This window comes from Macaca nemestrina, chromosome 16, assembly GCF_043159975.1.
Source record: "Macaca nemestrina isolate mMacNem1 chromosome 16, mMacNem.hap1, whole genome shotgun sequence".
In the NCBI taxonomy this organism is placed as follows: domain Eukaryota; kingdom Metazoa; phylum Chordata; class Mammalia; order Primates; family Cercopithecidae; genus Macaca; species Macaca nemestrina.
Genome location: NC_092140.1, coordinates 87,809,608 through 87,831,239, shown reverse-complemented (window position 1 = coordinate 87,831,239; position 21,632 = coordinate 87,809,608). Strand labels below are relative to the sequence as shown.

Sequence of the window (21,632 nt, the reverse complement as noted above, 5' to 3'; positions counted from 1 at the left end):
AGCTAGAAAAGTCATTACTCTGCTTCTCTATTGGAGCTGACAACGATTCTACTCCATTAGGTGAAAATCAGCAATTGTAGGTTTTCAGTTAAGTTTTGCCTGTTAGAAAAGCTTACGTTCCATAATATTAGGAGAGAGTACAATATAAGAATTACAACATAATTCGGTTCTTGATAGTTTGCGCTACTTTCTTAAGGAAGATGGCTAACTTGTTTGAGTTCCTTCTGAAAGACTTCTTCTACTTTTCATTGTTAAACATAAATTTAATAGCATAACCATGATGATCAATATCAGAGTGATCACCAGATTCAGAGTAAATCATTGCGATTTTAGGATCTTGTTATAAAATTCTAAAATCCTTATTGTAAATTAAATGGTAATACAATTTAATAAAACATGTTGCTTACTCTCTTGGAGTGAAGCTTGAGATATTGTGTTAGTCAGGGTTCTCCCCAGAGACAGAATAGGTAGATGAGAAGGGGTTCCTTGTGAGAATTAGCTCTAGAGATCGTAGAGACTGAACAGTTCCATGGCAGGCCATCTGCAAGATGGAGAACCAGGGAAGCCAGTGGTGTGGCCCACTCCAAGATGCCAAAGGCCTAAGAACCCAGGTAAAGTCCCCAAGTCTAAACACCAGAGAACTTGGAGTTCTGATATGCAAGAGAAGGAAAAGAAGAGTGTCCCAGCTCCAGGAGAGAGAGAGAATTCACAGCAATACTTTGAGATAAGTACTGTTTTTGTCCTTTTCTTTTCCTTTTTTGTCTGTCTAGGCCTCAGCCAATTTGGTGGTGCCCACCCACACTGAGTGAGGATGGGTCTTCCTTATTCAGTCCACAGATTCAAATGCCAATCTTTTCTGGAAACACTCTCTTGGAGACACCCAGAAATAATGCTTTACCCACTCTCTGAGTATCCCTTAATCTGGTAAAGCTGAAACCAAAAATTAACCATCACAGATGGCCATCCCATTTTCTTCTACCTTCTTCCTTGAGGTTAAGCTTCTACTTTTCCCCTTGCTGTTGATATTCTCCTACACCCTCACCTCAACATACACACATATATGATTTACACATAGGTGAGGGAGAAGGAAATAAAAATTAAAGTAGAAGAAATTCAACCCTCTGAGATATTGCCCTAATTTTCCTCCATTAGCTTTGGCTTATAATGAGGAGAACAAAATATCTAATAATAGTACTAACAATAACAGCAACGACAATGATAATTGTAATAGCTTACATTTATTTATCGTTTACTACGTGCCTGCCATTCTTCTAAATACTTTGTATATTTTAACTCATTCTAGCCTCAGAACAACCCTTTGAGATAAGTACTATTTTTGCCTTTTTTCTTTGTTTTGTTGTTGTTGTTGTTGTTTGTTTACAGATTAGGAAGCTGAAGCAAAGAGAATTCAAATAACCAGCCCAGGTTCATGTAGCTTATAAACTTATGCTGTTAAACACATCATAATGCTTATCTGGGCATTAAAGTGAATGTGAGGAATGGATATGGTCACAGATTCAATTGCAAGAAACCCAGATGAACTTTTTCCTTTGTTCTTGGTACAAATATGCCGCCTGACAGCGTTCATGAAAATACACGCCAGATTACATCCACACCCACTGTTTGTAAAACGGTGCAAATCCGTGTCCTAACAACAGTGGTCTACAGCTTCGTCTGAATACAGGCAGATCAGTGCTGAATGCAAGCATATTTCATGAGATGGCAACTGAAGGAAAGCAAAGTAAATGCTTGGTAAATTCTACTTTACACTCTATTTTAGAATGTCATGAGGGCCTTCCAAACTTTTGCATTTCAGCCTTAAGGATGGAAAAATGGAGAAAAATAAAAAGCAAACCATCAGCACAGACTCCATGTGCTTCAGAGAGGCTTCGTGGTTTTATTGACCACCTCAGTAAACAGCCCCCACAGCAAGCCGGTACTGACCCAGGTCTGTTTGTCCTCAACAATCCCACAGAGCCCAGGCCAAGCGCCTAGCAGACATTACTTGCCTTCCTCTAGTCCTTCCCAAATTTGGCATCTTAGCTCAAGGTAATCACTGTGCAAACACATTTTATCAACTGGTAATTGCTTTTGCTAGGAACAACATGATAGATAATTGATTTTTTAAATGTGTTCTCAGTAGCTAAAGCTACTACCATAAAATGTTGTCAAGTTCCTGCATTTTTCTTTGTAAATGAAAATCTAACACACTCTGTAAGGGTTTTCTGCCTTCTCCAACCTCCCAATTCAGATTATTTACCTTATTGGTTAACAGGATAGTTATCTGTTAACAGCAATGAAGTGTGATTAACTTTTATGCAGCTACACTACATCTAGCTTCAGCTGTTATTAAAACTATATCTGATTTTGCCATCTCATTTATTTGTATGTTCATTCATTAAAGAAATATTCAGTGAACACCTACTCTGTGCCAGGGAATATACCAAGTACTCATGAGGACACCGGACAAGAAGCTTACAGAGCAACAAAGGAGTCAGATCATCACTCATAAAAGTGAAGAATTTTACTTGCCAAGAAAAACAAGTTTGGAATTTCTCTAATGATAGTTGACTCTAAAATGATTTTATTAGTTTCTAAAATATAAACACAGATAAATAGCAAGAAAAGCAAAATAGAGATGAATTAATGATTGCACTCTACCTTTATGTGTGACACATATTTTATAAACAAAATTTAAAGTTGTTTGTTTACACAATAAAAAACACTTTAGAGGCAAAATGGTTATTAAAGGTAAATTAAGTTCTTAGAACTATCGAATAGTTTGGTAGCTTTTCTCTTGAAACCAATTTTTTAAAATAATTGAAAACTGCAGATCATTTGACCTTTTATTGTCCTGGCTTGCTGTTTTGCAACGTAGAATCTTAACTCTCCCATTTGTAAGGTAAACAGTGACTGATAACATTGTTCAATGTGCATGAATAAGCTATAGAAACGCAACCCCAATCATAGTTTTCACTTAAAACATGAAATTATAATGTACTTATGAGAAGACATAGCATAATTTTGGAAAAGTGAACACATTTTTTTTCTTGGTTGCTTTGAGGAATAATTATGCCTCTTTTTTACTGTGTATTTGATTTAGGAATATGAAACTTTGAGGCTGGAATATACTTAAGAGGTCATTTTTCCATCCCACTGTTTTATACTTTGTACACTGATTTTCTTTTACATGTAAGCCACTCTAAATTATTTTGCAAGATATATACTTACCCTAGTGTGTAGTAAAATAAATTTGACAGTGTGTTACTTTTTCCATGATATTTGCATTTTACACTTTCCTTTTAAATATGGAATTTAAAGTATTGCTTGCTTTTGATGAAGAAACTTCAAACAGCAATAAGGACATATGAAATCACTCATTGTGTCTCAGTTTCGTTAAGATTTGACAGATATTTCTTTCAGTATAAACAAATGCCTTGAAAAGTCCTGTGGTATAGGCTGAAAGAAAATTAAGTGCTTTTTAAGTTGACATCTAAAAGTTAGAATGATTGCCTTGCACTCTTCACTTTTAAAGAAGGTAGGTGATCTAGATGGTCAAGGTAGCTTCATTTAGGCTCCAGTTCCTCTAGGTAGAGATTCTAAGTAGACAGAAAGAAGACCTAGCCTTGGGTACGAAGAAAATGCAATGGAAGGCTGATTCTGTGTCCAAAAATGATCAAACTCTAGTTTACCACAACACCAAATAAAATCAAACAAGAATTAGTTGGGGAGCTGTACTCCAAGTAACTTATTCATAGGAAGTGAATATTACTAATTCCTTCCAAAATAGCATACTCAGTAACATTTGATGGATAGAATATAATATTGGAAAAGATTCTTCTTAGCACCTATAAAGTTTAATTGGGAATCTATGCCTAAAGCCTAATTATTTTTTAAAATCATGGTTTATTAAAATTGCAAGGTAAAATATTAATCTTAAGGACTAGTGGCCTATGGATTGACTTAATCACTGTCCATTTCACTGCACTTCAAAATCAATGGTTCAATGAAGTAATAACAGCCGCCCATAGAAACTACTGTCTCAGAGGACTTTTAATGCAAAGCACCTCTCCTGCTGGCCAGGCTAGCAGGTAGTAGGGAATGCTAGCTACTATACTATACAGTTAAAAATAAAATCACTTGTTTGGTTGATGGTTCTTTTCTATGTATTTTTATTAGGGATTCAGGTCATCATTTTTGTGACATGAGCAGTTTACTTTTAACTTCATAAGAATGTTCTAAATGATAGTTCTCATGGTTTACATTATTTGCTAACTTACGCCTGTGATTCTTGTTGTGAGCTCAGTGTGGAAGAACTAGACCATTATCAGACAGCCTGACTGAAACTTCTATAGAGTGTGATCTGACCTAAGTCCTTTCCTCTTGTGTAGAAGAGGCTGGTTGTATTTGTCCTACTATCGTGCAGAGCTATTTTGAGAATTAAATATGATAACCTTTGTTAGATGACCTTAGGACTGCCTTCATCTTTGTTAGGAATACGATGAAGTATGACAGAATAGGAAAAAACATGGGCCAGAAGCTGAGTTCTGATCTTGTCCGAGCCATTCAGGAGGCTTCGAGAATACTGTGGGACGTTTGCCTTTTTCCTTTGAGTCTTAATTTTATCTTCTTCTCTTTCTGTCTGTCATCCACTGACCATCCAACTATCCATCCATACATATAAATATAATTATGGTGAAGAGTGAAAATATTAAATAGTGTTTATTGAGAAACTAGTACAGTTTCTGAAATATGGTAAGTACTCAATAAATAAGTATTAGTTTATCCTCCACTATTCCCAACCCATCTACTAAATACCAGAAACAGGAAAACATAAAATTCAAGGCAAGACACTTCATTTCAACTAATTACTCTTGAGATATTATAAATGTTATACATCATTAGTAAATATATTTGCTTCCAGATCTATGTTTCATAGTCCCTTAATAAAAAAGTAGCTCATAGCAGCATTTTTTATAATAGCCAAAAACTGGAAACAACCCAAATGGCCATGAAGTGATAAATAGATAAATGAAATGTAATACGTGCATGCAATGGGATGCAATTCAGTAACAGGGGAATGAAGTATTGAAACGTGCTCCAACATGGATGCACCTTGAAAACATTACGCTAAATGAAAGAAATCTATCACAAAAGACCACATTTTGTATGATTCCATTTATATGAAATGTCCAGGATAGACAAATACATAAAGACCTAGTGGTTTCCAGGGACTGGCGGGGAGGAGGGATTAGGAGGTGACTGCCAATAAGTACAAGCTTCCTTTTGGAAGCGATGAAAATCTTCTAAAATTGATTGTGTTGGTTGCACAACTCCTTGAATATACTAAGAACCATTGAATTGTTTACTTTAAATAGGTGAATTATATGGTATGTAAACTATCTTCATAAAACTGCTCTAAAGTGAAGAGGATTTTGTAAGTATAGTATGCTCAAAATAATGCACTGTCTTGAGGATTTCTGGTACATATCCTTTGTTGCCAATGAAGGTAGTTAGTAACTATTTAATCGATCCAAAATTAAGTGAGGGGAAACCCGTGTTATAAAATGCTGTCATTTCCTCTTCTCAGTGATTACTCAAAATCTTCAGTTAAGCGAAAGGAGAAAATGGCTTGTACAAAATTAGGCTCATTTAGTTAACACTGAGTTGTGTTGATAGATGTAATTTTATTGTTTTAGGTCCTAAACCTAGTGCAGTCCTATGTGACCCTTCGAGTCCCTCTGTATGTTTCCTACGTGTTCCATTCCCCAGTGGGGGTAGGAGGCTGGCAGCATTTTGACTTGAAGTCAGAGCTTCGTCTAACTTTTGTGTACGACACTGCCATCTTGTGGAATGATGGAATTGGCAGCCCCCCAGAGGCTGAACTTCAAGGTGAGTTCCGAAGACTTGGAACACTCTATAGTTTTGTAACCTATTTAAATTATTTAAGAGGATTTTTTTTTTGCCATTGCTAAAAGTAGTACAAACAACTTTCAATAGATTTTCTTTTTCTATTCTATAATAAGATAATTTCACCTTTTTCATCAAAAAAACTTTAAATCATATTAGGGCTTTAAATTGTGTGTAATATGGAATTATTAAATATAACTTTATATATTTCATGCATATTTTGTCCTTGCGATCTATTTTAAGTGATTAATTATTTATGTGTTACATAACGCAACATATATATTTTTCTGGATTCTAGAAAATGGATAGAGGAAGCTCCGACGAAAACAAGAAATGACCAAGGGAAAAAGTTACACATTTTTATTTCAGAAAAAAAAAGGTGCATTTAAATTAAATACAAATTGTGGCCTGGATTCTAGTCATGACTCTACAACTAACTAGCTGTGAGATCTCAAGCGTATCGCTTAATCTTTCTGGGACTTAATTTTTTCTGAATGATAGACAAAACTTCTAATACCTCCTTCTGATTTAAAATTCGGTTACTCTGGGATACTTTAGCCGAACATCTGCAAACTCTGTGAATGCCACTAGCTCGAGTTTGCAAGCATTTGCAAAACTTGGTTTCAATCTCCATGTTGGGCTCACAGTTCAAAGTCCACAAGCATCAATCTAATAAATCCATTAGTAGGATGCATGCTTTTTGTTTTTCAGACATATATTACTGTTCTGATTCCACAAACCTCCGCAGTGTCATGCCAGTACTACATTTTATCAGCCAGCAGGAAAACAGAGTTAATCGTACACCTCAAATGTAAATCTACTCTCTTAAGCGGATTAAAACCTGTTTATGCTCTGTTCATTTTGTTGTTGTCTTTTTTTCTCCCTGTTTCATTTTGAATAGTGTCTGTTTTAGAGCTATGTGACAGGTAATATGATCACCCTGAGTTATGATTCCAAATTATTTCAAATGTTTTAAGTCCATGTCTTGTTTTAGAAGATGTATATTTAAGTTAATCTTAATGAGGATTTTTCTGTGGTTCCCAGCCTCCACATAGGATCTCTTGTTTGCTTCTCATTTCTGGAGCCAAATTTTATCAAACTGCGAAGTTTCTTGGGAAAGCTTCAGAGCTTTCTTTAAGTCTATAAAATTAGGAAGAATTCTGGATAACTCAAACCTATTTCTATTTACATGTCCGAATCTTCATCATTTTGACAATTTTGTAATGCCTCTCAATTTACAGCTTCATTTTTGTAAATTCAGATTAAAAAAAACTTGATATATTTTAATTAATCTGTGTATTTCATAGTGACTTCACTCACGTTACTTAACAATTCATTTTGGCTCCCTTTTCTGCTTAGAAAAGAAAATGAAGATACTTCTGCCTCCATTATTCAGAATTCTTCTGATAATACGCTTTGCCCAGAATGCTTAAAGACAAGTCAAACGTGAATTACTTTTTGGAAGGAATCTGTATATAAGAGGTGTCTGGCTACATATATTGTCATTCTTGGTACTCTTTCCGTTATAGGCTCTCTCTATCCAACCAGCATGCGCATCGGTGATGAGGGGCGCTTGGCCGTGCACTTCAAGACAGAGGCTCAGTTCCATGGCTTATTTGTGCTGTCACATCCCGGTAAGCCCCGTTATCTTTTAACAACCACTCATCACGCAAAAATGAGGTAGACTTTCCATCTTCACACATTTCAGCGTGCTTCCCTGTTACCACTGAAGCCCTTAATCTCAAATGAATTGTACATGTTCGATTGTCCCCATGAGGGCTTGATAATTGTTCAGCTTCATCTTATAGTCCACAAAATTATCATTATGCAGACTCTCAGAGAAAATGCAAAATAATAAGAGTAAAATTAAAAGGAAACCCTATTGAGTTCATTTGAAGTAAAGTTTTCCTTAAAGAGCATACGAATAATGATTTCTTTCTCTGCTTTGCTTCCATTGTGCAAATTGAATTGCAGATGATTCATTCAGCAGGCAGTTCTCTTTTCACAGCTTTTTCCTAGGTACTGTGAGAAACCCTTTTAATAGGGTCAGAAGAGGTACTTCACTTTCATATTTACGTTTTGGACATGTTAATCATGTTTAATAAGTATTGGCTATGCAATTTTACTAACTGTGATGCACCGTGCTTTGAATATCAATAAGGCAGATAAAGCAGCAGTCGGTAAAATGCCACGTCTAACTTCATTTGTTTTTTTTTTTTTTTTAATAAGGGACATTTCACTAGAAAGAGCTTATTTTTTATTTGACTGTCTCCATGTTAGTAATATGGAGAGTCAAATAAAAAATAAGCTATTTTTCTGCCAGCTTATGTTAGATTGGGAAAGGGAAAATAGTTCACTTAACATCTTTATATCCTTTCTTTTTCTGGGCTTGAACTCTAACAAAAGAGAATAGAGCTAAAAAAATTAGGAAGAGAAAGAGGCTTCTTTGTATTTTTATGGAACTGAGCTACAAGAAAGAAATAATCCAAAAAAATCGTTTTGCTTTATTGTATTTGACAGTTCTGGAAAATGAGGATTTTCTGGTCTATACAGTTTTCTTCTACGTGCCTACCTTTCTAATAAACTGGATCTTTGTGTAGCCGTGATGGCAGGCAATCTAAGTAAAATTAGACTCCATTCATAAATTGGGTTTGCCCAGCTGTGTGGATACTAACAGACTATTTTAAGTTCAGCTCATAGCTTCGGTGCACAATAAATGCTTTCACATCACCCTTTATTGTGCTGCTCTGACTCCCCAGAAAGTAGCTGTGAACAATCTGAGCGTTTCTGTGCAATTATCTTTTGACAGAACCATAGAGCAGAAACAGCACTGACGTGGGAACCAGAAAGTCCCATCCTAGCTGTGTGATCTTTGGAAAGTCACATAGTCACTCACAGCCCAGTTTCTTCATCTGCCAGAGGAGGATAATTATACCAACCACGACTGCTTTGCAGCCTTCTTATAAGAACAGAAGCAAATAATGTATGATAGTGTATTTTGAAAAACTCTAAACTGTTATGCTCTCTTCATTGAACCACTATGTCATTATTTTCATTACTGGCACTTTCCTAGCATCCTTTACAAACTCAGTGATCATGTCAGCTGATCATCCAGGCCTGACATTTTCCCTCCACCTCATAAGGAGTGAACCAACGTATAACCAGCCAGTACAGCAGTGGAGCTTTGTCTCTGACTTTGCCGTAAGTGACTAAGACTCTTCATTGATTTTCTTCTGCTGCTGCTGTCTGATTACACCTCGGATTTTTAAATATAATATATCAATGTCTTCTCCTCAAAGGTACGTGACTACTCAGGCACCTATACTGTGAAGCTGGTGCCATGCACCGCCCCATCACATCAGGAATACCGCCTGCCAGTCACCTGCAACCCCAGAGAGCCTGTCACCTTTGACCTTGACATCCGATTCCAACAGGTGTGGCTTATAGAATTATCATCTCATGACTTGCAGAATCCCACTTTGTTTTTCATTTAATAGTTAAAAAAAGAAGTATCCACACATGAATAACTTTAATTCTTGCATGCTGAAAAGAAAAGAAATCAGACAGTTAAGGAAGCAAGGGATAAAAGAATGAGGAAAGATTTGCTCTTTATCTGTTGTTAGCACAGGATGTAAAATTCAGAGTTTAAATGTATGCAATGGTTATTTTTTTCTTATCTGATCTTATCTTGTCTCTTCCCGAAGTTTGCTGTCTTGGAGATTTGAGAATTTTCCCCACACTTCTGCCTTTCTTTTCTTGTTCTTCTCTAAAGAGAATGAAATCCTGTAGCTCAAACCACCTCAAAGTACCTCATTGCCATTATGTACTATAAGAAATGTGATGGCATCTTCTTTTCAAGAATTTATACTATTGACCTTCTACTGACAATGATATTTACAAGTCCTTTATATACCCAATAAACCAGTGGAAATGAGCTCAAGCAATGCTATTTAGTCCCATTCAAAAAATGACTTGACCCCACCAGTTTCGCCGTCTCAAGGACAAAAGCAATGTTACAGCTCTTTAAGGTGGCTTGTGAAAATTGCAGTGCAGTGCTTCGTGTTCTACAGTCAGTGTACAGTGAATGTGTGTAATCTGTGAACAGTATGTTAGCGCACCATCAGAACCACCCATGCATGAAAGGACTTTTGCCTTTGGTTTTAGGTCAGTGATCCAGTGGCTGCTGAGTTTAGCTTGAACACCCAAATGTACCTGCTCTCTAAGAAGAGTCTCTGGTTGTCTGATGGATCCATGGGATTCGGGCAAGAGAGTGATATTGCTTTTGCAGAAGGTATCACTTTACAAATGAAAGGGATACTCTATTTGTCATGTATATCTTTTGCACTTTGCTTTTTGGGGATTGTGTTTGAGGGGGGAAATTATAGCTTCTTTCATGGTTTTGAGAATGTAACTGAGTCTTTACTCATGCTAGCTGATGTGGGAAGTCATTGCAATTGGGTATATGTTACTGGGTATCTTTTTATTCTGAGGAAGCTAATCTCTAGCTGTCTTACCTAAGTGACTTTTGGCACAAGTCTAGATGATTTTCTTGAATGTTTTTTTCAACCTGCATAAACTTAAATGCTGCAGCTACAGGAGATTGTAAATGCCTCTTAAGTGAAGATTGTGCCTGCCTTGCTCAAAGGTGTATATTCAGCACCTAGCACACATACCTAGCAAAAACACCTGGCATGCCTGGTAGGGGTTCAATAATAGTTAGGAAATAAATAACCGAACACCAGGGGGTTTCATTAAACTCTCTTTCAGAAACAAATAAAGTTAATTAGACTTTTTATTGATACTTTCTTTCTTAGTGTTATTCCATATTGTATCAGTATATATCTTATCAACTTATTTTTGTAAACTGGACTTGAATCACAGTGGGGTATTATTAATGTCAAATTATAGGCCAGACCTTTGAAATTATTCCCACTCACGGCTGAGCATCTGAGACTCAACAAATCTTTAGTCACTTGTGGTTAGTCTGCAAAGTGGTCTTACCTGAGGCCTGGGAATGCACCAGATCTTGAAGCTCATACAAACAGGCCTTCAACATTTGATAATAGATGAGAGTGGCAAGTAAATAATCTCTGTGTCCTCATTGTCATAACCTGTTTACAGTGTCACATTGATACACCTTACCACATAACAGAAATAACATTTCCACATCTCTAATTCAGGTGATATAATTTACGGTCGTGTCATGGTGGATCCTGTCCAGAACCTGGGTGACTCCTTTTACTGCAGCATTGAGAAGGTGTTTCTGTGCACTGGAGCTGATGGCTATGTTCCCAAATATAATCCAACTAATGCAGAATATGGCTGCTTAGCCGACTCTCCTTCACTCTTATATAGATTTAAAATTGTGGTAAGTGCTTTGACCCAAACAATGAGCTAGACAGATTTTTCAAAGTTCAGCCTCCTTGTCTTATATTTAAAAACCAGGCTGGGCACAGCAGCCATACTACAGTCTCAGCACTTTGGGAGGCCAAGATGGAAGGATCACTTGAAGCCAGGATTTCAAGACCAGCCTGGACAACATAGTGAGACCCCATCTCTACAAAAAATGTTTAAAAAGCCGGGCATCGTGGCACATGCCTGGAGTCCCAGTTACTTGGGAGGCTGAGGTGGGAAGCTTGCTTAAGTCAGGAAGTTCAATCTATGATCATGCTACTGCACTCTGGCCTGGGTGACAGAGAAGGTTCCCATCTCTTAAAAAAAAAAAAAATAGAAAAACAAACAAAATGATCATTTTTTGTAAACCAAATGGTGACATTTTATAGTAATTTGTACTTGCACAAAACAAATAGGGAAACATGCTGTCCTGGCAAAAGCTGGCATTATCTACAGCAATCACCACTTTCCTTACTGCTTAAAGGACAAAGCTCAGCCAGAGACACAAGCGACCAGTTTTGGAAATGTCCTATTTAATGCCAAACTAGCAGTGGATGACCCCGAAGCCATTCTCTTAGTGAATCAGCCTGGATCTGATGGATTTAAAGTCGACTCAACACCACTCTTTCAGGTAGGCCAAAAACAAACTCATTTGTAATGGCTATGTACCCACATGCAAGTTACGGAACATTTATATGCCTCAGATGTCTCATATGTAAATAGCAGTAATGGTAATATTGCATACAGTTAACAGGAACATTGAACAAGATATGGCATAGAAACTACATAGCCACTTACTGGGCATATGGTGAGTACTCCATAAACCCAGCTTTTATTATTTTTGTTAGCAATAGATCTGGCTTTCATAGCTTTTATCACTTTTATTAATGTATTAATATTATTTTAAGACTATGTGTAATGAAGAGTCTTATTTAGCCCAGAATGTAAATCTGTGTCTGACAGTTGAGTAATCTGCTCTTCTTATTCAAAACATCCTTCTTGCTAACTTTTCACGCACATCTTAATTAGAGTGATCTTGTGTGAACTGCTGAACTCAGGAAAGCAATTGTGTACAGCTCCACTCTCAAGGATTTCAGAAACCAAGATACAAACTCCTAACTCAGGGATCAAAGGTGGATGGGGACACAGTCAGCCACCACAACACTGAGCAGACAAATGCCACAAATTTCAAGATGTGCTTACGCTGTAAATCTCTGTCAGAGCAAGTGCACCCTTTAGGATATTTACTGAAAATTAACCCGACAGGACGGCCTGGAGAAATGTGTTGTTTTCATTCAACCTGAGGAAGGAATCTTAAGAAAGCGTGTTTGTTATTCCAAATCTTTTCAAACAAGAAGTTGAAGTATGATATGTTTTATTTTTATTCTTGCCATTAAATCTCAAAGCATCTGACCTCTCTAAATCCTTCATGCTTCAAAGACTCATCAGGAAATTCATCCTTTTCCAAAGCCCCAGAAAAGCTTGAAAATTGATTTTTTTTCCCCTATGGTCTTTTATGCAATAAGCAGCAAGACACGTTGAAAGGAGTCCCGAGGTTCAGAAGATTTGAGCTATAGTCCTGCCTCTGCCACTAACTAGTTGAGTAACATTGGGCAACTCAGTTAGCTGCTGTATATTCTTATTTACTCATTTTTTTTAATGAATACACTAGACTCTATAACCTATTAATAGGTCTTTAGAACTCTCCCATTCTATGACAACAAGTACCAAATATTCACTCCCTTAAGAGTTGCATGGAATGTATCATACAGTGCTTTGCACAGAGCCTTGCACCTAGTACTCATTCAAAATTATTAAGTAAGTTAATTCTGCAGACTAAAATAAATCATCATTGATTAATATCTCTGCCATTAATTTCTCTTGCAAAGAGTGGTGAATTAGGTTGATATGGTATCTAGTATCTCCTAACAAATAGAGTTGTGCTTTCTAGGTCGCTCTGGGCCGAGAATGGTATATACATACGATCTATACAGTGAGATCAAAAGACAATGCCAATCGAGGTATTGGCAAAAGAAGCGTGGAGTACCATTCTCTGGTGAGTCAAGGAAAGCCCCAAGCCACCACCAACAGCCGGAAGAAGAGAGAGATCAGGAGCACACCCTCACTGGCGTGGGAGATTGGTGCTGAAAACAATCGGGGAACAAACATCCAGCACATTGCCCTGGACCGCACCAAGAGGCAGATCCCCCAGGGGAGAGTACCTCCGGATGGCATCCTCCCCCGGGAGCTCGACAGCCCCAGCTCTGCAGTCAGCCTGGCCACTGTGGTGGGAGGCGCCGTGGTAGGGTTACTCACCATCTGCTTCACTGTCATTGCAGTGCTGATGTGCAGGGGCAAGGAAAGTTTCAGGGGGAAGGAGGCCCCGAAGGGCTCCAGCAGCAGCGAGCCCATGGTGCCCCCACAGAGCCATCACAATGACAGCTCAGAAGTTTGATGACCGCAGGTAGAATTCACCTTTTCCTTAAGTGCGTCGGAAAAGATCACCATGGAACCCTAACTGCTTCTGGTAAACCATAGAGGATGGAGGATGTCTGTGATGAAGCTGCTCAGAGAATATGACTGTACTAATGTACTTTGATTTGAATTCTCCATACTCTTTTATGCATCAAAGGACAAATTAAGACATCTTTTCTCTTGCCCCGAAGGCAGCAACAATGTACTCACATGTACACAGAGCCATGGATAGATGGTGAGGAATGTACTCCTCATTTTAGACATATTCTCTATGCAGTGGAGATAAATGTATTAAAAGGTGCTAACAGACTCTCTTACAAGTATAAGAGGAGTCTACTGTTGCTATTTCAGTGTGAATATTGAAGGTGCAATTATCACATTGTTTATTCATTGTATAACAGATTATTACTAGAAAGGTTTTCCTTGCTAGTCTGGAAAACTGGTGAACACACTGTTTATTATGACAAGTTTTCAAATAGGTGAAGACAGCGTAGCATTGTGACCAGGGGTGGCTCAACCCACAAATCAACTGATCCACTACTTGGGAGACAGTGGAAGGAAAGATCGAGGGAAGGAAGTTCACTCACTTGAATTTGAATAGCTTCTCATTCTCATCAGACTCTCCTTGTTTTGTTTGCGTATTTAATTTTAAATTAAACCAAAGAATATGTTAATTCTGGAAGAGATTTTTAAGAGATACTGCTCTGTTTGGGCATATAGTGAGTAATGGCAGAGCTCTTGCATGGTAATATACCTTATTGGTGCTCAACATTTGTGGGAAATTAGAAGGTTGGTGACATTTTGGTGATGAATAAATGCCATAGCATTAGAGTCACTACAAGACAATGTTCTCTAAGAACTGAACCTAGATGTTTGCAGTATTGAACCCATAAATGATCATGAGAGACATGATTACAAATATTGAAGGGAGAAAGTGGTATGGATTAATATAATGTGTATAGTCAGAGTGCCTCTTATACATACTTTATAGAAGAAAAGAACATTTTGACAGATGACAGATGAGGTTATCCCTCAGAGTAGCATAATCACACAATAACATTTAGAACTTAAATTGACTATAGGACATTTAATTAACTTTCTCTTCAGCGTCTGGTCCAAACGATGGGACTCTCTGCAACTGTCATTCCAGAAGTGGTCTTGGAGGTGGCCAGAATCATTGATCATATTTTTCTTTGATTCCAGAAGGCATCACTCTGGCATCCCCAGTTCAGTGAACTGGTACAATGTGGTCCCTCTGAGTGTTTAAAAATATCATTTGTAACAGTGCTTACCATTCACCTCACAAATCCAAGGAACTTGAGTGAGCTTCCTTGGCAAGCCTCTCATTGCCTTTCTGCATCAATGTGTTTGTTACCAAATGGCAGACATTTTGCTTAGAAAAGGAAAACTTCAGCTTTCCAAGAGCTAGTAAACATGTTTCAAAGAAAAGTAAGGTCAGGAAAAAAGAATAATGCCTACAGATTATCCTTCAATTGCTGGTTAGAATCCCCTTTCACTTCTAGCCATAAGCTGGCCACACTGGACATCTTGGTCACTGCAGATTTTTAAAAGGCAAACTTCTCAGATCAGATGTGCACATCTTAATTTGGTGTCTGTAGTATCAACCATTTCTTGATCAAGATAAGGAAGCAACACTGATACTGAGAGAGAGGTAATGTGTCCAATAGTTGCCTTTCTTTTAGGCAGCTCTGCACTTCATATTCAGTCTTTTAAAAATAGACTGTAGTATCCTTTCATTGGGGAATTTACAAAAATATCACCTACATCTCAAAAGTCCCACTAACGGCTTATACAAACAGAAAGTTCTGTGTAGCCCAGGAGTTTATTTAGCAAGATAAATAGTGGTAATTTCTTAATCATTCCCCTTTCCTTTGCTTTACCTTCTGGCAGATGCTTAGCTACTTCTTTGGTTACCTCGTAATTTTTATGGGAATGAATGTGAATTAGGGAACTTCAAATGGTGCGTGGACTTTTCACAACTTACCATTGGGTTCAATTGATGTAGACTGTTAGAGCAAGTATACTCAATCGACTTGCTGATATTTTAGTAGTTAGCAGCTTCCGAGCCTGTTGTGCAATTTTGGAGTCTGTCAATGAATACAGCAATCGGTGAAGCGTTACTGTAAGATGTTTGTTTTGAGCCTTTGGGTCAGGCTGGTTTTATACCAAATTTGACTCTACAATGCATATTCTAATGAGGCTACTGTATATAAATTGGAGAGCTTATAAAATACAGAACATTTCTATCCTATCCTACCAAATATTTATCCTTCTCTGTCCTCTATTCTCTTACTCTCCTCTCTCCCTTTTTCCTTCCCTTTATTCCCTTGAAAAGAGAGAGTCTGTGGGAAATAGGCAGATACAGCTTTTTAAAATACAAAGTACTTGGGATTTTGCATTATTTTTCTTAATATCTATTTACTAAATATGTAATTTAATATACATTAATTGTTTTTTGAAACTCTTTTTAGTGGGAAGAATATGGTAAATTTTTTGTTAAATAAAATAGACCTTATGTTTGCATTTTGTTTTTGGAGAACTTTCCTGGTACTATCAGAACAAACACATAAAATAACTTCCCACAGAGAACAGGATATAGCAGTAATAGCTCCTCAGATACTCAGTGGCTTCTGACTCCAATCAAGGTCTTGTTGATGCTATATAGTAAAAATAAAACCAAAAATAAATATTATACTAGCGGCTCTCCTAAGCATATGAATCATGAAGCACTGAAATATATATTTTAATGATGATCTTATTTATTCCCATTTTTGCCCCTTAGTTAACATTTACTGATGCTCACCTAGGATTGGCTATTCTGAGAGAATGCATAGAAACCAAGCTCCACTTTCTGTCCTTGGGAAGGCTATAACTGAATGCAGCTCTTTATTTGGACTAACGTGGCAGGATTTGCATTAGATTCTCTCCTGAACCGAAACCACAACAGTCATATCCGTGAACCACAATTAAAAAATCTTTCTAGAATAACAACAGCAGACTCCACTCTTGTTTATCTAAAAGAGCCCTACATGTTATGGGTCATTCTGATGACAGATTTATACAAAATGATTCAAACCAGTAACTGAACAAAATTGACCTTCGCAAAGCCTCACTGGGGGAGTGACTTGGAGAGCTGTGGGTGGCCCTGCATATTCTTTTCCTCTTAGTAAAAGATAGGCCCACTTTATTCCAAGAATAACAGATAGCACATAAACTCTTCTTCCAACTCGTTAGCAGCATTAGCACCTTCTGAAGTCCACCCTCTCAGAAGAATCCACAATGTTTGAACAATATGCATGAAGGTCAGCTAACATCCTGCTGCAAAGTCACTGCATAGCATTTATGATAAGAAGGACCAACGCTAGGCTCAATATGAAGGGATTTAGTTCTATAAGCAGCAAAAAAGTGTCTTTATCAAGTCATCTTACCTCTAATTCTTTTCCAGTGTACCAACTCCAAAGTCAACATTAAAAATGTAAATGGACCTCTATAAATATCACAGAGAGCTTTTCCTTATACATCTCAATGCTGAGAGTTAAAATATTCACAGGTTAAAAATTATTTAAAGTACCGATAATAGAGCTAAATATAATGACATTTAGATTTTAAAAGTTGGATATTTTATTTCTGCTTTTTGAAAATACTTATTTAGTATTAACTTGGAATCCAATTCGGTCCTTTAGTAAGTAAAGAAAATAATATGTTTTAAAATGTAAATGTTTTACAAATTTGAAATTTTCATAATTGTATTAATCAGAAAACAAGCACATTGCCATTCTTTGAAACTCATGTTTCTAGACATGACAGCAGTAATGAAAGGGTGAAAACAAGTGTCTTCACTAAAGTATGGCAAATAAATGGGACCCACATGTTCAACCCGTTCAATTTACCAAGGTTCAGAAATATGTAATTTAGCAGGAAACTGTAAATCCCAGTGCTATCCCAGCCACACATGCACACACACAGATATAAAATAACCAAACCTCTCATTTCTAGGAAAGAGATAACACTAAAGGCATAATTTTAACTGAAATAGTTTCTATGAAGTTTTACAAAAAGATCAGCAGAAAGCTCATTTGTGAAAACATGGGAGCTTCTTTAACATTAGTTCCGAGGTTAATATATTTCCCGGAGGTATTTTCCTAGAATTGATTGCAGTATTGCATGGTAATAACATTTAATTTTTAAGGAAACATTATATATAGGTTCAAATTATCCCTTAATGTCGATTTCTCCCCTTTTCCATAAATTTTGATACTAAGAAACAAAACGCTTTGAGATTTTGGTAACTATTTTGATAAAACATTTTAAAATAGAAGGACATGATATTTTTCTGTAGTTTCCACCAGGAAGAGTACATCAAAAACTTTGTAAGGAAAGAAAACTGACTCTCTCTGAACTAATGTTGATAAAATATAGTAATGTCTCCATTTATTTTATTAGGAGAAAAATCAGAACATTAAATTTGCAAACTTTTAAACAGCAGTAATAGTTCCTTAGATGTTCAGCATCTTTCTTCCCTATCTTTCAAGCACATTTAATTTCTTTCCCCTGGTATTTGTTTGCTCTGTGTTTTTTCAATATTTTGTTTTGCTAAAGACCAATTGACAACAACAAAGCTGGTCCAGCCAGGACACCTACTTTTGCTTTTCTTTCTCTCTCTTTCTTTCTTTCTTTCTTTCTATTTGTTGAACTATAGGTTTCTTTCTCTGAGATGTATTTTTCATTCTTCCAATAATGCTCCCTTTTTCATTTCAAAACCATTACCACTTTCAACATGTAATTAACATCCTCATTCATCAGAAAGCTGGTAAGTCCACACAGCATTTGTGCAGTATCCCTTCTGTGTAAAATTTTAAGGCTTTCAGATGAAAGAGAAAAGAACTTCCTGCAAAAGATCAAAAGCATCATACTGAATAAAATGATGACAATCTGTGCCTTGATTTTTCTCTCAGTGGAGGTTCAACGTTGACATTTAAGATGTAAAAAAAGTTACTTTGATGGTTTAATTAAGAATAAAAAGTCAAAGATCACATGTATGCAGTTCTTTTGGATGACTGAATACCTTAAAATGAACTAAATAACTGAAATAAATTGTTAAAATGTTAACAGTATTGAAGTTTTTAAAATTATAATTATTCAATGCACAATGTTCTTTTACTATGCCAAATGTTGCCTACACTGATTACATGATTGTCACAGTTTAAGTGAATTTCTACTATGGATATTTATTTTTCCCAATGTTTGGATCATCCTCTCAGAAAAGAATTATCAGTATTGCACCTCCAGAAAGAAGAAAAATAAGAATGTAAATTTTTAAAGCTAGCATTAAAAGTAAAGAGCATTACAATAAAAATCACTTAAAATAGAGAAAGGCAACTACTGAGTAAGAAGAAAAGATAATTTCTGTAAAAGCTACATTTATGCACATTACAAAAAGTAGTAGAAATCAGTCTTTCACTGTGACTTCAGGAATTGAAATTCAAGTTGTTGGCAAGATATATATACACACACACACATGAATATACACATACATATATATACACACACATATATACACACACATATATATACACATATACATACATACATATATATATATTTTTTTTTTTTTTGAGACAGAGTTTCGCTCTTGTTGCCCAGGCTGGAGTGCAATGGCACAATCTCAGTTCACCACAACCTCCGCCTCCCGGGTTCAAGTGATTCTCCTGCCTCAATCTCCTGAGGAGCTGGGATTACAGGTGCCCGCTACCACGCCCAGCTAATTTTTATATTTTTAGTAGAGACGGGGTTTCTCCATGTTGGTCAGGTTGATCTCAAATTCCCAACCTCAGGTGATCCACCCACCTCCACCTCCCAAAGTGCTGGAATTACAGTGGCGTGAGCCACCACACCTGGCTGGTCAAGATATTTTTAAAGCCTGTTTGTCTACAAAAGAAAACTCTATCCTGGACAAGGAGCTTTGTGTTTTATAATTGTATTACATGCCTGCTTCCTTCCCAAGTGCCCTGCATAACACTAAGTGAATTTATGTTTATCTAGCCTCTGAGTGACATATCTGTGTGTAATGGAATTATTTGCAGAACTTAATAGCCTTTCTTATTTTCCCATGAGAATTTTTCAAAAACTCTCAAGGTCTAGTTTTATCATATATTTACTAAGTTACTACATATTGGTGGACATTGACGTTTATTCCTGGGAATCTAATTTTGCAAACAATTTGGAGCTATTCAGTCATAAATTCATGTCAACAATAAGTCTTGCTGCCACTTGTGTTTCATAACTATACTTGCTTTCCTTCAAAATATATCAAGTGTTTAATATAAATAAAGCCCATATGAATATAAATGTTCAAATGGCCAAGTTATTCTGGTGCATTCTATAACTTAATTTCTTATGCTAAAATCACAGATTCCATAGTCTGCAATGAATGTCAGTTATTTTCATTCTGGTTCTGGAGCCTTGAACTTAGCTCTCTGGACTGGTACCTGTGCTCCCACTGCCACTCCTACTGATGATAAAACTTTGCCTCTCCCCAGTAGAATCCACCTTCAGGGTCCTGGCACCTGCCCACTAGTTATAAAGAGTGTAGCCAGAGGCTCACCAGGGGCAATGCGTATTTTAAGGAAACAACATATTTGGACTGACCAATTCTTTGTCCCAGAAAGCAGTGTGACTAGACCTTGCTATACTTAGGAAATCCTGCCCAGTGCACTGATGAGGATGAATTAACTAATCTGGTCTTTACTACCAACGTAGTCTTGTCACCAAAGTTAATTATCAATGGATTTGTTATGAGGTCAGATTTTTAACATGAGGCCACCATTGTTTAATACCAAAAGGAAATGCCAAGACAGCTTGTTTAAGACATTGAAGAATATCCCAAGAAAAGTACAAAATACAAAAAAGAAGGTGAAGTGGAAGAAAAATAATTGCTATGTCAAAGATCTTCCAGAACTTTCAAGACTGGGGAGAGAAAAACATCTATGTTGTAAGAGCAAGTTTGACACTGTAACAGAAAAGTGCAGCTCAACCAATCTTCACCATGGAAGAAAAACACATGGGTAGACCTTTCATTGTGGTGTCTGAGGCAGGAGTCATGAGGCAGGATAAACTGGTTTAAGATTGGCTAGTTTGAATACTTTCAGCAGTCTCTAGGGCATAGGGACAGTCTCTAGTTGTCTTGTACCTAGTTCTGGGGTGATTAGCTGGTGTGGTGAAGAAATGTCCAAGCTGCTAGGGACAGGGCCTGGCCTTCAGGAAGTCTGAGGAAGGGAACCAGAGAAGGCAAGAGTCATGATTTAGTCCCTAAGAATATTGACAGTGAGAGACAAAGCCACACCCAGAGGCACCCAATTTAAGGGAAAACCCACAAACCAGACTTGGTCAAGGTAAACCTGACTAGGAAAACAGACTCATCAGGAACAGAGGCAGGGCGATCTGGGACTACACCCTATTGATTCCTCCCTACCCTTCAACCAAGCCAGTAAACTTCCCTCTAAAAACCTTGACAGTCATCTTTGAAAGTCTTACTCCCAACAACCCAAAGAGCATTCCAGGGTGTTCAGATGGCATCCTAGTAATTTAAATGTGACTAACTGCAAAGTGGCAAAGGGTGGTGGAGAAAGTTATTGAACAGCGCATGATTAAATCTAAAGGAAATTGGGGCAGGTCAGAAGCATTCATAGTGGCTATCAGGGAAAAATGTTTGAAAGGGCTATACGCAAAAAAGAAGTGAGCATATTTCCTCAAGTGTTCCACAGAGTTGATACCATTCCAAAGACAGTGAGTTAGACACATCTAGGCTCCGTGAGAACACACCATGGCTATGG

The 21,632-nt window shown here is 37.1% G+C and overlaps 1 protein-coding gene across 2 annotated transcripts in view; it reads left to right on the top strand.

The window, feature by feature from the left end:
* The window catches only part of LOC105491762 (FRAS1 related extracellular matrix 2), a 223,377-nt gene that overhangs the window by 161,715 nt on the left and 40,030 nt on the right, over positions 1-21,632 (top strand). Inside the window, exons 17-24 of one of the 2 annotated variants that reach the window (XM_071081459.1) lie at positions 5,700-5,892; positions 7,440-7,544; positions 8,984-9,111; positions 9,210-9,344; positions 10,075-10,201; positions 11,091-11,278; positions 11,789-11,935; positions 13,256-20,057. In XM_071081459.1, the coding sequence (XP_070937560.1) occupies positions 5,700-5,892; positions 7,440-7,544; positions 8,984-9,111; positions 9,210-9,344; positions 10,075-10,201; positions 11,091-11,278; positions 11,789-11,935; positions 13,256-13,759 (1,527 nt within the window). In that variant the 3' untranslated portion in view covers positions 13,760-20,057. Of the gene's footprint in view, positions 1-5,699; positions 5,893-7,439; positions 7,545-8,983; positions 9,112-9,209; positions 9,345-10,074; positions 10,202-11,090; positions 11,279-11,788; positions 11,936-13,255; positions 20,058-21,632 lie in introns of those variants that run through there. The other variant, XR_011614885.1, reaches the window with a different exon arrangement.